Source organism: Lepus europaeus, chromosome 14 (assembly GCF_033115175.1).
Source record: "Lepus europaeus isolate LE1 chromosome 14, mLepTim1.pri, whole genome shotgun sequence".
Classification (NCBI taxonomy): Eukaryota; Metazoa; Chordata; class Mammalia; order Lagomorpha; family Leporidae; genus Lepus; species Lepus europaeus.
The window spans coordinates 69,249,949-69,264,386 of NC_084840.1; the positions used below are offsets into that span (position 1 = coordinate 69,249,949).

Consider the following 14,438-nt stretch of genomic DNA (forward strand, 5'->3'; position numbering starts at 1 on the left):
CCCAGCCCTGGCCAGCTGGGGAGTGAACCAGTGGCTGGAAGATCTCTCAGTCTGTCTGTCTCCTCCTCTCTCTGTGTAACTCTGACTTTCCAAATAAATAAATATTAAAAAAAAAAAAAAACTAAACTAAACCGAGGAGCAGGTATTGTGGCACAGTGGGTCAAGCTGCTGCTTGGGATGCCAGCATCACATATGGGCAGCAGTTCAAGTCCCAGCTGCTCAGCTTCCTATCAGGTTCCCTGCTAAAGCACCTGGGAAGGCGGAGTAAATTGACCCATGTGCTTGGCCCTTGCCACCCACATAAGAGACCTGGATGGAGTTTCTCGCTTCAGCATGGCCCAGGCCTGCTGTTGTGCCCACTTGGGGAGTGAATCAGCAGATAGAAGATCTCAGTCTGTCTTTCCCTTTCTCTGTGCCACTCTACCTTTCAAATAAATAAATCTTTTTAAAAAGTGTTACTGTAAAAAAAAAGGGGGGGAGGGCGGTGCTGTGGCACAGCAGGTTGAAGCCCCGGCCTGCAGTGCCCATATGGATGCTGGTTCAAGTCCTGGCTGCTCCATTTCTGATCCAGCTACCTGCTGATGGCCTGGGAAAGCAGCAGAAGATGGCCCAAGTTCTTGGGCCCCTGCACCCACGTGGTAGACCCAGAAGAAACTCCTGGCTCCTGGCTCCTGGCTTCAGATCCGCTCAGCTCCGGCTGTTGAGGCCATTTGGGGAGTGAACAAGAGGATGGAAGACTCTCCATCTCTATCTCTCTCTGTAACTCTTTCAAATAAATACAATAAATCTCTAAAAAAAAAAGTGTTTCTGTAATTTCAAAATAGGAAGGTACTTCAAACAGTTATGGGAACATGGACTCAAAAGCTAAGTTCATTCTGGTGCAAAAAATTTGTGAAATCCATGCATAGTTTTCTCATAATATGCATTTCCCACAAACTTTTTGAAGACCTCTTAGAAAAGAGCGCAGAAATGAAATTCACAAAAATGACAAAAGGATAAAGGCTTAGGAACCAGTTTTTTCTACTCACAGGAAACCTGAGTAACATCTTAGGAGAAGCAACTATGAGGGGTTTTCTGAAGTTTCGAATCATCTGTCGTCTAAGCAGGTGGAAATACTGCGCGGGAGTAGTTGGGTGGACCACGAACATGTTCACAGTGTCTCCATCCACCCCCTCTTCTGTGCTGTCACACATCTGGGAGAGAAGTGGAAAGAAAGGAGAACGCTCAGGTCGTCTGTTTCCGTCACTGTGGCGACAGGCTAGCCAAAGGGAAGCACAGCACTGTGCACAGTACAGCTCTGTAACACTCCCCGTTACAGAGAACCTAGAAGGTAAATGAATAGCCTGTGAAATAGTCGCCAAAACAGAGTTCTCCATCGCACCTCTCCGTTGGCCCCATTCTATGTCACCTAACACAGTTTTCCCAAACACAGCCGACTGTAAGAATCATCTGGGGAGGACATTTCTAAAATACTTTCGTTTTTGCCTTAAAACACATACATTTTCAACCCAGAAGGTTGAAAAGTTCAATTAAATTTCAGAAGATCTTGATGGGATAGGAAGTTGAGGGGTGGCCCCTAACCCTACCCTAGATACAGTGGAGGGAAGGAAAGGAGGTGGACAAAACCCAGAGAAATCTCATTAACACCTGCCAATTGGGAGAGAGGGTGTGAGGAAGCTCACTGAGGGAAAATAAAGACTCTTCGGAGGAGATTAGTTCCGGAGTGTCAGAGAGAATAGAGATTGGCCAGGAGGCCCTTCTAATATGTGAGACAATGGATACTAATGAACTTGATCCAATCATTCCAAAAGTATACCCAAATCAAAGCACATTGTATGCCATGAATATATATAAATTCTCATTTGCCAATTAAAAGTGCTTTTAATAAATAAAAACTAGTATAAATAAACTAGCAGTTTGCCAGCGCCGCGGCTCACTAGGCTAATCCTCTGCCTGTGGCACTGGCACACCGGGTTCTAGTTCCGGTCGGGGCGCCGGATTCTGTCCCGGTTGCCCCTCTTCCAGTCCAGCTCTCTGCTGTGGCCCGGGAGTGCAGTAGAGGATGGCCCAAGTGCTTGGACCCTGCACCTGCATGGGAGACCAGGAGAAGCACCTGGCTCCTGGCTTCGGATCAGCGCGGTGCGCCGGCCGCAGCGCGCCGGCCGCAGCGCGCCAGCCGCAGCGGCCATTGTGGGGTGAACCAATGGAAAAGGAAGATCTTTCTCTCTGTCTCTCTCTCTCACTGTCCACTCTGCCTGTCAAAAAAAAAAAAAAAAAAAACTAGTAGTTTAATAACTACTTCTCAGTCTCATTTGCTCTTCTCTGCAACCCTGTAAGGCTGCGTACCCCAGGGCTCGGTGCTGAGGCACCATCTCTCTATCTATAGTCCCACCTCTGAGGGTTTCACAGGCCTTTTGACTGTAAATATTTGTCCACTGATGCCTCCCAAATTTTACGTCCTGCCTACTTATTTCCTATATTCTTTTGAAAATTTGTAGTTTCGTATTTCAATATATTTCTTTAACTCATCTACTATTTATTTCTTTAATCTCATTTTTTAAAGATTTATTTATTCATTTGAAAGGCAGAGTTACAGAGAGAGAAAGGAGGAGGAGAGACAGAGAGAAAGAGAGATCTTCCATCCACTGGTTCACTCCCCAAATGGCCATAACGGCTGGGGCTAGGCTGGGCCAAAGCCAGGAGCCAGGAGCTTCTTCCAGGACTGCCACATGGGTGCAGGGGCCCAAGCACTTAAGCCATCTTCCACTGCTTTCCCAGGCACGTTGGCAAGGAGCTGGATCTGAAGTGGAGCAACCGGGTCAGAAACCAGCACACACATAGGTTGCCACTATCAGAGGCAGCAGCTTTACCTACTATGCCATAATGCCAGACCCATGTAATCTAATTTTTACAGAAATTATTTCTCTGTGTCATTATCTATCAACATAACTATCCATCTATTGACCTACCTACCTATCTACTAATGATTTATCTATTTGTTCATTTTATCTGCACATATGCCAAAACTATTCATGATATGATGTTGAAGTATTTTGGGAGATTAGTATTGATGTTTCCATTTACTTTGAAATAAACCAAAAAATAAGATGGATTGATGGATAAGGGATAATAGATAAAGAGACAAATGAGAAAGCAAGTGTAACAAAATAATAATGGTGGAATCTAGTGGGTGGGCATATGAATGTTCACTCTAAATTTTTTTCAACCTTTCTGTATATTTAATTTCTTAATAAACTACAAGGTAGTAATATGGATAAAGGAGAATTTGTAATGATTCTCACAAAATGATAACAGGGCAGATGCTTAGCCTAGCAATAGAGATGCCATTTAATGACTTGAACAGCCCTTGTCTTAACTGTCTAGGAACAGTTTTTTTTTCCCCCTCAATGGAGAATGGGACTGGGAAAGCAAAAGGGAGGAGGGGGTGGGGTGGGAGTGGGGCTGGGAGGGCGGGTATGATGGGAAGAATCACTATATTCCTAAAGTTGTACTTATGAGATTCGTTCTCTTCGGAGGAGGGGAAAGATGCCATTTAAGACACCTGTGCCCTGGGACTGGCGCTATGGCTTAGTAAGCTGAGCCTCTGCCTGTGGTGCAAGCATCCCGTATGGGTGCCAGCTCATGTCCTGGCTGCTCCACTTCCAATCTTGCTCTCTGCTGTGACCTGGGAAAGGAGAAGATGGCCCAAGTGCTTGAGCTCCTGCCCCCACGTGGGAGACCAGGAAGAAGCTCCTGGATCCTGGATCCTGGCTTTGGATCAGCGCAGCTCCTGCCGTTGCAGCCATTTGGGGAGTGAACCACTGGATAGAAGATCTATCTCTTCCCCTCTCTCCCTCTCTCTCTCGCTCTGCCTCTGCCTTTCTGTGGCTCCACCTTTCAAATAAATAAATAAATAAAAATACAGACTCTTGGATACTCACTGCTCCTGAGAATTTGCTCTGAGCTGGTCCCTGTGATTCTGATGACCAGCCTGGTACAGAAGCCACTGAACACAGACCCATGTGAATGCTTTGATTGCTATACACCTGTGAAACCATCACAACTGACATACTAGGTTTCCAAGGAATCCCAACCTTGCGTTAAACCTGTTTTGTTCCCATACTGCAATGTCTTGCAGTTTAAGGTGCATCTTCAGCTAGGTACAAGAAATTCTTCTGTTCCAAAGCACCTGGCAATCAGCAACGTGTCTCTTCGACCCAAGAAGGCCTTCAACATACCTGCAGGAAACGCTCTATTCGACAAGATGAGTGGTCTGGGCCAGCCCCGTCGTAGCCGTGGGGAAGCAGGATGACAATGCCACTTTGCAGGAGCCACTTAGCCTCTCCTGGGAACAGAAAGAGAAGAGTCTGAAATGCCTTGGTCTGCTGCCTGACCCTGTCAAACTGTATCCATTGCCTGTACTTCCTAGCCTGGTCTCGGGGTCCCTAGTGGCGAAGCGTCCAGTTGGCTGGAGGCAGATAACGAGGACAGCCTGAGCCCTGGGCTTTGGGGAGCAGAAGGCAAACTGCAGGGTCGGCCTCCCAGCTTCCCAGCCTGCGTGTGCCACTCTGCCTTCGCTGCAGTCCTAAGGTGCCTTGAGAATGGCGGCTCCTCTCCTGCTTGTGCACAGCCCTCAGGGAGAGCAGCTGACACTTGCGAAGAGTTTTGTCTCCGGTCGCGAGTCATTCTCCCAGTCACACTTGACCTTCACAACTAACAAGTTACCAAGAAACACGACTATAGAAAAGCCCAGGGTTTGGGACCAGTGGTGTGGTGTAGTAGGTTAATCCTCCATCTGCAGCACCGGCATCCCCGTGAGTGCCGGTTCTAGTCCCGGCTGCTCCTTTTCTGATCCAGCTCTCTGCTATGCCCTGGGAAAGCAGCAGAAGGTGGCCCAAGGGCTTGGTCCTCTGCAATGCATGGGAGACCGGAAGAAGCTCATGGCTCCAGCCATTGCAGTCATTCGGGGAGTGAATCAGCAGATGGAAGACCTTCTGTCTGTACCTCTGTCTCTCAAATAAATAAAATATTTAAAAAAGAAAAACTCAGGGGCCATGTATTCAAAATCTAATAGTGGGTACCCCCAAAAGGAGATTGAAGGTCTGGAGAGATACTGAGATTTTTCCTTCACATACTTTAAATTTTCAGCATAAGCAGGTTCTGCTTTTGAAACTTTGTTTTTAAGGTTTTTATTATTATTATTATTATTATTATTATTTATTTGAAAGGCAGAGTTACAGAGAGGGAGGCAGGAGAGAGAAACAGAGATCTTCCATCTGCTGGTTCACTCCCCAAATGGCTGCAATGGCCAAGACTGGACCAGGTAGAAACCAGGAACCAGGAGTTTCATCCAGGTCTTCCCCATGGGTGGCAGGGGCCCAAGCACTTGAGCCATCCTCCACTGCCTTCCCAGGCACATTAACAGGGAGCTAGATCGGAAGTGGAGCACCCAGGACTCAAACTGGCATCCATATGGGATGCTGGTATTGCAGGCAATGGCTTTACCCACTACACCACGGCCCCGGACCCTGAAACTTTTAACTCTAGACATTTGAGTGTACCTGGATTGATGGAAGAAGATTATTGGCACAGCTTCGCTTGACTCTCACCACAAAGCCTGCCTATGTCACCACTGCCCGCTGGTGTTACTTGTGTTAGAGTTAGTCACTCGGTGCACCCCAAGAACACACCCGGAGTCAAACAGCCTAGGATCTGGTGCATCACTCATTGCCCCCTGCAGCCAGGCACCTCGCCCTGGGAATGGCAGGTGTCCCGCCACTGTCGCTGAGTGGCACCCACTCTCCATGCTGACGGAGAACTCAGACGCTCCTACCAGGAGCTCATTACGCTGTCCCATAGCAGCCACCCCGGAGGCTGGCAGGGCGATCCCCCAGCTCTCCAGAGACCCTGCAGTGACAAGAATCTTTTTTATTCATTTGGGCCTGCGAGGCCCGGGGCCTTGCATCCATCCCCCCACGATCACGCTGACACCAACCTCCTGAGATGAACGTGTCGAAGATGATCTGGGCTCCGTTGAAGAAATCGCCAAACTGAGCCTCCCAGATGGGCAGCAGCTTTGGGCTCTCAATGCTCATTCCATATTCAAAGCCCAGGACGGCCTCTTCAGACAGCGGGCTGTTGCTCACCTAACCCCAAGGGAGAGAACGAAACACTGGATTGGCGTGCAAGGGGACACCTGACAGGAGCCAGCACAGGCAAGGCATCACGTGGGTACCAACCTCTCCAAGGGAGGTGGGGCTTTCAGTTGTGACCTTTGAGAGAGGACAGCGACTGCTCAGTGCCAGTGGAGCATATGAGGAAAGTTGGGACAGACAGGGAAAAAAAAGAGGCTGCCATGTGGGTATTAAAGACTTTCTTCAACAGTAGGCAAACACTTTTCAGGTGACCTACCTGTAGGGCTCAGAGGAAAACTGGACCACGTAAGCTTTTGAATTATACATCATAAAACAATGGGGGAAGATTACAAAAAGAAGGCTAAGGGGCTGGTGCTGTGGTGCAGCAGGTTAAAGCCCCAGCCTGTAATGCCGGCATCCCATATGGGCACCGGTTCAAGTCCCTGCTGCTCCACTTCTGATCCAGCTCTCTGCTATGGCCTGGGAAAGCAGTAGAAGATGGCCCAAGTCCATGGGCCCCTGCACCCACATGGGAGATCCAGAGGAAGCTCCTGGCTCCTGGCTTCGGATCAGCTCAGCTCTGGTCGTTGTGGCTATTTGGGGAGTGAACCAATGGAAGGAAGACTTTTCTCTCTGCCTCTCCTTTTCAGTGTCTGTAACTCTATCTCTCAAATAAACAAAATCTTAAAAAAAAAAAAAAAAAAGAAAAAAGAAAAGAAAGACAGGTCTTCCATTTGCTGGTTCACTCCCAAATGCCTGTAATGGCTAGAGCTGTGCCAAACTAAAGCCAGGAGCCAGGAACTTCTTCCAGGTTTCCCATGCGGGTGCAGGGGCCCAAGCACTTGGTACATCTTCTGCTGCTTTCCCAGGCCATAGCAGAGTACTAGATCGGAAGTGGAGCAACCAGGACTCAATCCGGTGCCCATATGGGATGCCGGCACTGCAGGCGGCGGCTTTACCTGCCATGCCATGGCGCTTGCCCCAACATTAGTTTTTATTATAAAGAAGTACAGGGGCCAGTGCTGTGGCACAGCAAGTTAAAGCCCTGGTCTGCAGCGCTAGCATCCCGTATAGGCACTGGTTCGAGTCCCAGCAGTGGAAGATGGCCCAAGTCCTTGGGCTCCTGCCCCAGCGTGGGAGACCTAGAAAAAGCTCCTGACCCCTGGCTCCAAATCAGCTCAGCTCTGGTGGCTGTGGTCATCTGGGGAGTGAATCAGTGGATGAAAGCCCACCCCCCTGTTTTACCTCTCTCTGTAATTCTTTCAAATAAATAAAATAAATCTTTAAAAAAAAAAAAGAACTACATTTCTCAGATTTACATGTGTTGTAAATAGGGTTGGATCTCTCTTTGCTTACATCTCTGCCTGTCCTCACGTCCTTCCTCATTTCTCTTCCCATCTAAAGCTGACACACCACTCATTCTGAATCCACTCATCCCCTCTTGAATGCTTCTCCCAGGACAGGACATAGCTCCATCACCTGACCCCTCCTTTCTGAATCTCTCCTCATTGGCTTTCTTCCCTCAGCATATACCCATAATCAAAAGCATAAAAACAAAATAAGATATATTCCCCTGACTCAAAGTCCCCCAGCCATTCCTTTCTTTCCAAGCTTCTAGAAAGAACAATCTAACCCACCAGTCCCGAGCTCTTTACCTCCTGTTTGCCCTTCAACTCAGTACAATCTCCCTTCTTCTGCTACCATTCCCTAGGAATGGCTCAACGTGAGGTCGGCCCTTGACCTTCTGGTGGCTAAGTGCAATGGCCCTGCTATTCTTCCTCTTGCCAAACTCCTTGAGTACCACGCCACAGAGACCCCCAGTTTTCCTCCCACCTTTCTGGGTCCCCTTTGTGAAATGCTTTGCCTCTGCTATTCCTTCAGTGTTGCTTCTTCCAGGACCCTTCTCCTGAGCATCTCTTCTCATCCTGCTCTCCCAGGGAGATGCCCTCACCCCACGGTTTCAAATGCTGTTACACCCTCATGACTTCTCTGGGCTCAAGACCAGAATCCTTTATTACCTCTAGATATGCAAATCTAGTTGCCTGATGGAAACCTCAGTATCGTTCAGCCCCTTCAAAGTCAAGGGTCCAAATATGAGTCCATCATCTTTCCTTACTAAGCCTGTTGCCCTCCTCTCCTCTCTATCTGGATGGGCGTCATCATCATACACCAGTTGCCCGAGTCAGGACACCAGAGGATAACCTAGGCTAAGGTTCCTTCTTTCCTCTCCCCCTCCCCCACTAAGTCCGGCCACTTTCACTTTCTGCCTTTCAAATAAATAAATAAATCTTAAAAACAAATAAATAGCAAGATTCAAAATGGTAGATAAACATCATATCACAAGTCGATAGAAACCTCATTTGAGGTGAGGTACACTAAACATTCCAGTATGCAGTCCATCAGTCTGACTTGATCCAAAGATTGATTTTTTTGTAAAGATTAATTTATTTATTTGTAAATAAACATTTTTTGTAAAAATGAATGTATTTATTTGAAAGTCAGAGTAACACAGAGAGAGGGAGAGACAGAGAGCTTCCATTCACTGGGTCATCCCTAACAACAACCAGCATTGGGCCAGGTAGAAGCTGGGAGGCAGGAGCTTCATCCAGGTCTCCCATGTGGGTGTCAGGGGCCCAAACACGGAGGCCATCCTCTGCTGCTTTTCCCAGGCCATTAGCAGAGAGCTGGATTGGAAGTGGAGTAGCCAGGATTCAAACAGGTGGCCATATGGGTTGTCGATGTTGCAGCTAGCAGCTTTATTTGCTATGCTACAACACCAGCTACCAAAGATGGATTTTAAACTAGCTTAAGAAAAAGATGACCTGCGTGTCCTTCAGTCTTCCTGGAACATTGGTTTTGCCAAGTGGATTTATTATAAGAGGATCAGTGAGCTCAAGGCTCTATGTTTGGGGCCGGCGCTGTGACATAGTGGGTCAAACTGCCATTTGAAGTGCCAGCATCCCATTTGGGTGCTCCCATTCTGCTCCAATTTCAATCCAGTTCCCTGTTAATGTGCCTGGGAAAGCAGCAGAAGGTGGCCCAAATGCTTGGGACCCTGTCACCCCATGTGGGAGACTTGAAAGAAGCTCCTGGCTCCTGGCTTCAGTCTGGCCCAACTCTGGCCATTGCAGACATTTGGGGAGTGAATTAGCAGTTGGAAGATCTCTCCTTGTCTCTAGATCTGCCTTTCAAATAAAATAAATAAATAAATCTTAAAAAAAAAAAAAGCAACCTTTCTGTTCAGACAAATGGCTAGAGTGGGAAGGAAGATGACATACCCCTCAACTTGTCTTGCAGAGTAAGCTAATTTCACAGATATCACATGCCAGGCACTATACTAGTTGATGGAGGGACAAGAATGAGAAGACTCAGCCCCTTTCCCTAAGACACTGAAGAGACTGGCACACAGAATACATGGTTATATTTACTCATCAAGCCCACTACACTGCAGGGAACAAGAGAACCTGGAGGAAGCATTTTGTTTTAGTATATAAGAAATATTGGCCTATTATCCACATCTTTAACTAACTTTAACAAACCGCCACATTACATGGATATTAATGTCAATTTTGAACTGACAAAATGCACATCCATTGGACATTTACATACCTACAGAGAAGTAGCCTGAGTAAAATAGCTCCAGTCTGCTCCCCAGCCTGTTACCTCTATTCCAAATACATGGGTCCACACTGTCTACCCATTCAGGACCTCTTTATTTAAAAAAAAGGCTAAGTGCACAGAATTGGCAACGTCTGTCATAAGCAGCACCAGTCTTCCACAACGGAGGTTGAAGGAGCCTACCTCTAGGAAGCCCCTCTGGTGAGGGTCCATGTGGTTCAGGGGGATGTAGGTGTCATCAGTCTCCTGGCAAACGACCATTGCATGCCTTTGACTAAAAGTCCCACGGCCGACATCTTGACCACTCAGACGGACATTAAAACCTAAAGCAAGCAAGCAGGAAAAAAAAAAAAAAAAAAAAAAGCAAAGTCCAGATCCCTGTGAATAACCCAGGTCATCGTAAGGCATGGTGACCCTGAATTCTTACACATAATCTCATCCTGAGAATTAGGATAACAGATTCTCCTTTTTCATATATACCTGGCCTATATTCAAACATCTATAGCTGGGGCTGGCATTGTGGCATAGTGTGCTAAGCCACCCCCTGCAACACCGGCATCCCATATGGGTGCCAGTTCCTCCACTTCTGATTTGAAAAAAATCTATAGTCAAGGTGAGACTGTGTAAGAATAGTCATCACTTGGGACCAGCACTGTGCTGTAGCAAGGTGAGCCACTGCCTCTGATGCCAGCATCCCCTATCAGAGTGTTGTTTCAAGTGCTGGCTGCATTACTTCTGATCCAGAACCCTGCTAATGCACCTGCAAAAGCAGTGGAACATGGGCTTGGGTCACTGCCACCCACGTGGGAGACCTAGACAAAGTACCAGGCTCCTGGCTTCCACCTAGTCCAGCCCCAGCCATTGCGGCCATTTGTAGAGTGAACCAGCGGATGAAAGATCTCTGCGTCTCTTCTTCTCTGTAACTCTGCCTTTCAAATACATAAAATAAAACCTTAAAACACAGAAGAGTCATCACTTGATGTTGGCGCTGTGGTGCAGCAGGTTAAGCAGCCACTTGTGATGTTTACATCGCGTTTCAGAGTGCCAGTGAGTCCTGGCTGCTCTACTTCCAACTCAGTTCCCTCCTAATGCTCCTGGGAAGAAAGCCGAAGCTGGCCCAAGCATTTGGGCCCCTGACATCCAAGTGGAAAACCCAAACGAAGTTCTGGGCTCTTGGCTTTGTCTTGGCCCGGCCCCAGCTGATGCAGCCATTGGGGAGTTAACCAGGAGATGAAAGATCAGTAGCTCTTTTTCACTCCCTTTCCTCTCTTCTCCCCCTGAAACAGCCCTCGCCCCCATCACTGTGCCTTTCAAATAAAATAAATTTAAAAAAAATTAGTCATCACATGCCCTATAATATTTAGGTAAAAACACTTTTTCAATATACCCAGCACATATTGGTACAACTGCCCTAGAGTAGATGCCCTGAGGAAGGCTGACCTATACTACAATCAGATAACAGCATCAGTAAGGAGAAGTAGCAGGTTCTAGAACTCTGCTGCCGATGAAAATGACAAGAGGTAGTTACAGTTCAAGAAAAGCAGCAGAGGCCACACAGAATCAACGTCATGTTCAGCATTCCCTGTGAGCTGTGCGGCTAAACAGAAACTGCATACCTTGAGCAAGTAAGGAGCCCAGGGCCAGAGCTTCCGCAGTGGCCCAGTCTAAATTCGTTCCGCTCATCACTTTCTCCATTCTGGACTGTGAGATGGAGGGGGAGGAAAAAGGAAATGTTTCAGAGGCCGTATGTTTTTCCACGCTGAGGTTAAGATATGGAATGCATCAAGGGTAAGTGTCAGCGACCTGGTGCCGAATAGGGAGCACAGACAGATACACTAGAGAACAATAGGCTTTACGTGCAGTTTTCAAACAGGCAAAGCAGGTGCACTTTGGGTGTCCTCTGTGGAGAGATGGAAGATGGAATCAGGGAGGGAGTCATAGGGAACCATATTATGTTTCTTTTCCTTTTTTAAAAAGATTTACTTATTTATTTGAAAGACAAAGTAACAGAGAGAGAAGAAGAGAGAGAGAGAGAGAGGGAGAGGAAGAGATAGAAACAGAGACAGAGAGGGAGCTTTCATCCACTGGTTCACTCCCCAAAATGGCCGCAATGGCCAGGGATGGCCCAGGTGGAAGACAGGAGCCAGGAGCTTCATCTGGGTCTCCTAGATGGGTGGCAGGAGCCCAAGTAACTTGGACCATCTTCTGCTGCATTTCCCAGGCCATTAGCAGGGAGCTGGATCAGAGGTGGAGGACAGGAACCATCATTCATTTGGGATGCTGGCATCACAGGCAGTGACATGACCCACCAGGCCACAATGCCTGCAAAACTTTTAAAAAATAATTCAGAAGGCAAAGTTATTTCATTTAAGCTTAAGAAAGATAAATACCTTTAATATTTTGTTCTATTTTAGCGCGGAAAGCTTCATGTGTCAGAAAACCCCAACACCCAGGCCAATCAGGATGGTCTGTCATTCTGCTGCTGAGAATGGGGTGCTGCCATCGTGCTGCAGAGGATTAAGCTGCCCATGGTCAAGCCACCACTTGCAATGCTGGCATCCTATATCAACCCCCTATGTACTGTTTTCAGTCCAGGCTGCTCTGCTTCTGGTCCAGCTCCCTGCTAATGAGCCTGGAAAGCAGCAGAGGATGGCCAGATTACCTGGATCCTTGCCACTCATGTGGGGACCTGGATGGAGGTCTGGGCTCCTCTGACTTTGGCCTGGCCCAACCATGGCTGTTGTGGCCATTTGGGGAGTGATGCAGCAGATGGAAGATCTCTCCTTCTCTCTCTCTCTATTGCTCAGTCTTTCTAAATAAATGAATAGATCTTAAAAAAGAAAAATAATAGGAAAAGCCTCAGCATGTTTAAAGGTATAAATGATCACGTTTAGGGTATGTGTGCTATTTTTGTTTCTTTTATTTGAGCTACTTGAAAGAATTAAAATGCTTTCTGCTCACTGATGGATAAGACCAAACCAGACATTCGTGTATTTCTGTCTTTTGTACAACATGCATTATTCCATGCGTATTATTATATTAACATAAAGAAAGAAACAAAGGGGGAAAATCTGAGTTAACTGAATGTCAATAGTAAAACCCACTAGGCTCAGTTCCTAGAACCTACTCACGTGCAGTGAGTATTTGGCAAATCAATCAGCCTCCCGAAAAGACCAGACCAACATCAGTTCCTTTGCTGAGCAAGAAGAAAAGCAATGGCCGGCCACTTGCACGCTTCTCACCTGGACATAGGTCTTTAGAAGGTGACTATGCATCTGGAGTTCCTTTGGGACCTCCACAGACTTCATGCCGACAAACTGCAGGAGGTCCAGGGGCAGACCTGTATTCCAGGTGGTGATGCAAGCTTCGGGCTGAACCAGGCCCTGCCAGTGGGCCTGCAGGTGGGTGGCCGGGGGGCTGTAGTGGGTCATGTTAGTTAAGTGGTCATTTAGCTTGGCGTAGTAAGAGGCTTTTATTTCAGACACCTCCTCCTGGGTCATGAGTCCACTGGCAATCAGGTTCTCTGCATAGGTGTCAGGGATGCTCTTTCGGGCTCTGCCCAAGAAATAAAAGAGGAAAAAAAAATCAACCTGATGTGTAAAAAAAAATCTAAGAGGAAATATAGTCATTGTCAAAGGCCTTGCTAGAATGGCAGCACTATAAAAAGACACTCAGGAAACGTTTTGGAATCAAAACAGGTGGTGCTTGCACAACATTGTGAATGTGATAGATAAATGTCCACTCTAATATAGTCAATTTTAGGGGCTGGCATTGTGAAATAGTTGGTAAAGCTACTGCCTGAGACACCAGCATCCCATATGGGCACTTGTTCCTGTCCTGATCACTCTACCTCTAGTCTAGCTAATAGCCTCCAAAAAGCAGCAGATAATGGTCCATGTGTTTGAGCCCCTGCACCCAAGTGGGAGACCTGAAAGAAGTTCCTGGCTCCTGGCTTTTACATGGCCCAGCCCCAGCCATTGTGGCCATCTGGGCAGTGAACCAGCGGGTGGAAGACTTAGCTCTCTCTCTCTCACACACACACTCTGACTTTCAAATAAATAAACAAACAAACAAATAAATAAATAAATCTTTTAGAAAAACTAGTAAATCATACATTATTCAACTTTCACCTAAATAAGTTAATTGAAAAAACCCAAATAAATAAAAGAAATGTAATTAATTAAGCAAAGGCACTCATGTGAACAAACCTCTTGCAGGCAAGCAAAAGAGAAACAAATTTATCTTTATCAACTTTCTTTGGTCTTAAAGACTGATGGAGTGATTGACTGACTTGAAAGGTAGAGTGACAGAGAGAGAGGGAGATTATAAGGGAGAGAGATCTTCCATCTGCTGGTTCACTCTCCAAATAGCCACAACAACCACGGCTGGCCAGACCACAGCCAGGAGCCAGGAACTCCGTCCTGGTCTCCAACCTATGTGGCAGGGGCCCCAGTACTTGAGCCATCTTCCTCTCTTTCCCAGGCATGTTAGCAGGGAGCTGGATTGGAAGCTGAGTAGCCAGGACTCAAACCAGCCTCTGATATGGGATGCTGGTATCACAAGCAGTGGCTTGATGACTGCACCACAACATTATCTTTATAAACTTTCATGGACATCCAGATAGAAATAATTAGTAGACGTGTGTAACGAATTGGTAACTTCTCGACAGATCCACATTATCACCCA

The 14,438-nt window shown here is 47.0% G+C and overlaps 1 protein-coding gene across 1 annotated transcript in view; it reads right to left on the reverse strand.

Annotated features, from left to right (window-relative positions):
* DHTKD1 (dehydrogenase E1 and transketolase domain containing 1) overlaps positions 1 to 14,438 on the reverse strand; it is a 59,910-nt gene that overhangs the window by 12,373 nt on the left and 33,099 nt on the right. Inside the window, exons 8-13 of the mRNA XM_062210909.1 lie at positions 12,995 to 13,307; positions 11,369 to 11,453; positions 9,936 to 10,075; positions 5,996 to 6,146; positions 4,239 to 4,345; positions 1,029 to 1,193 (exon numbers count right to left, since the gene is read on the reverse strand). Coding sequence (XP_062066893.1) covers positions 1,029 to 1,193; positions 4,239 to 4,345; positions 5,996 to 6,146; positions 9,936 to 10,075; positions 11,369 to 11,453; positions 12,995 to 13,307 — 961 coding nt within the window. The remainder of the gene's footprint in view (positions 1 to 1,028; positions 1,194 to 4,238; positions 4,346 to 5,995; positions 6,147 to 9,935; positions 10,076 to 11,368; positions 11,454 to 12,994; positions 13,308 to 14,438) is intronic.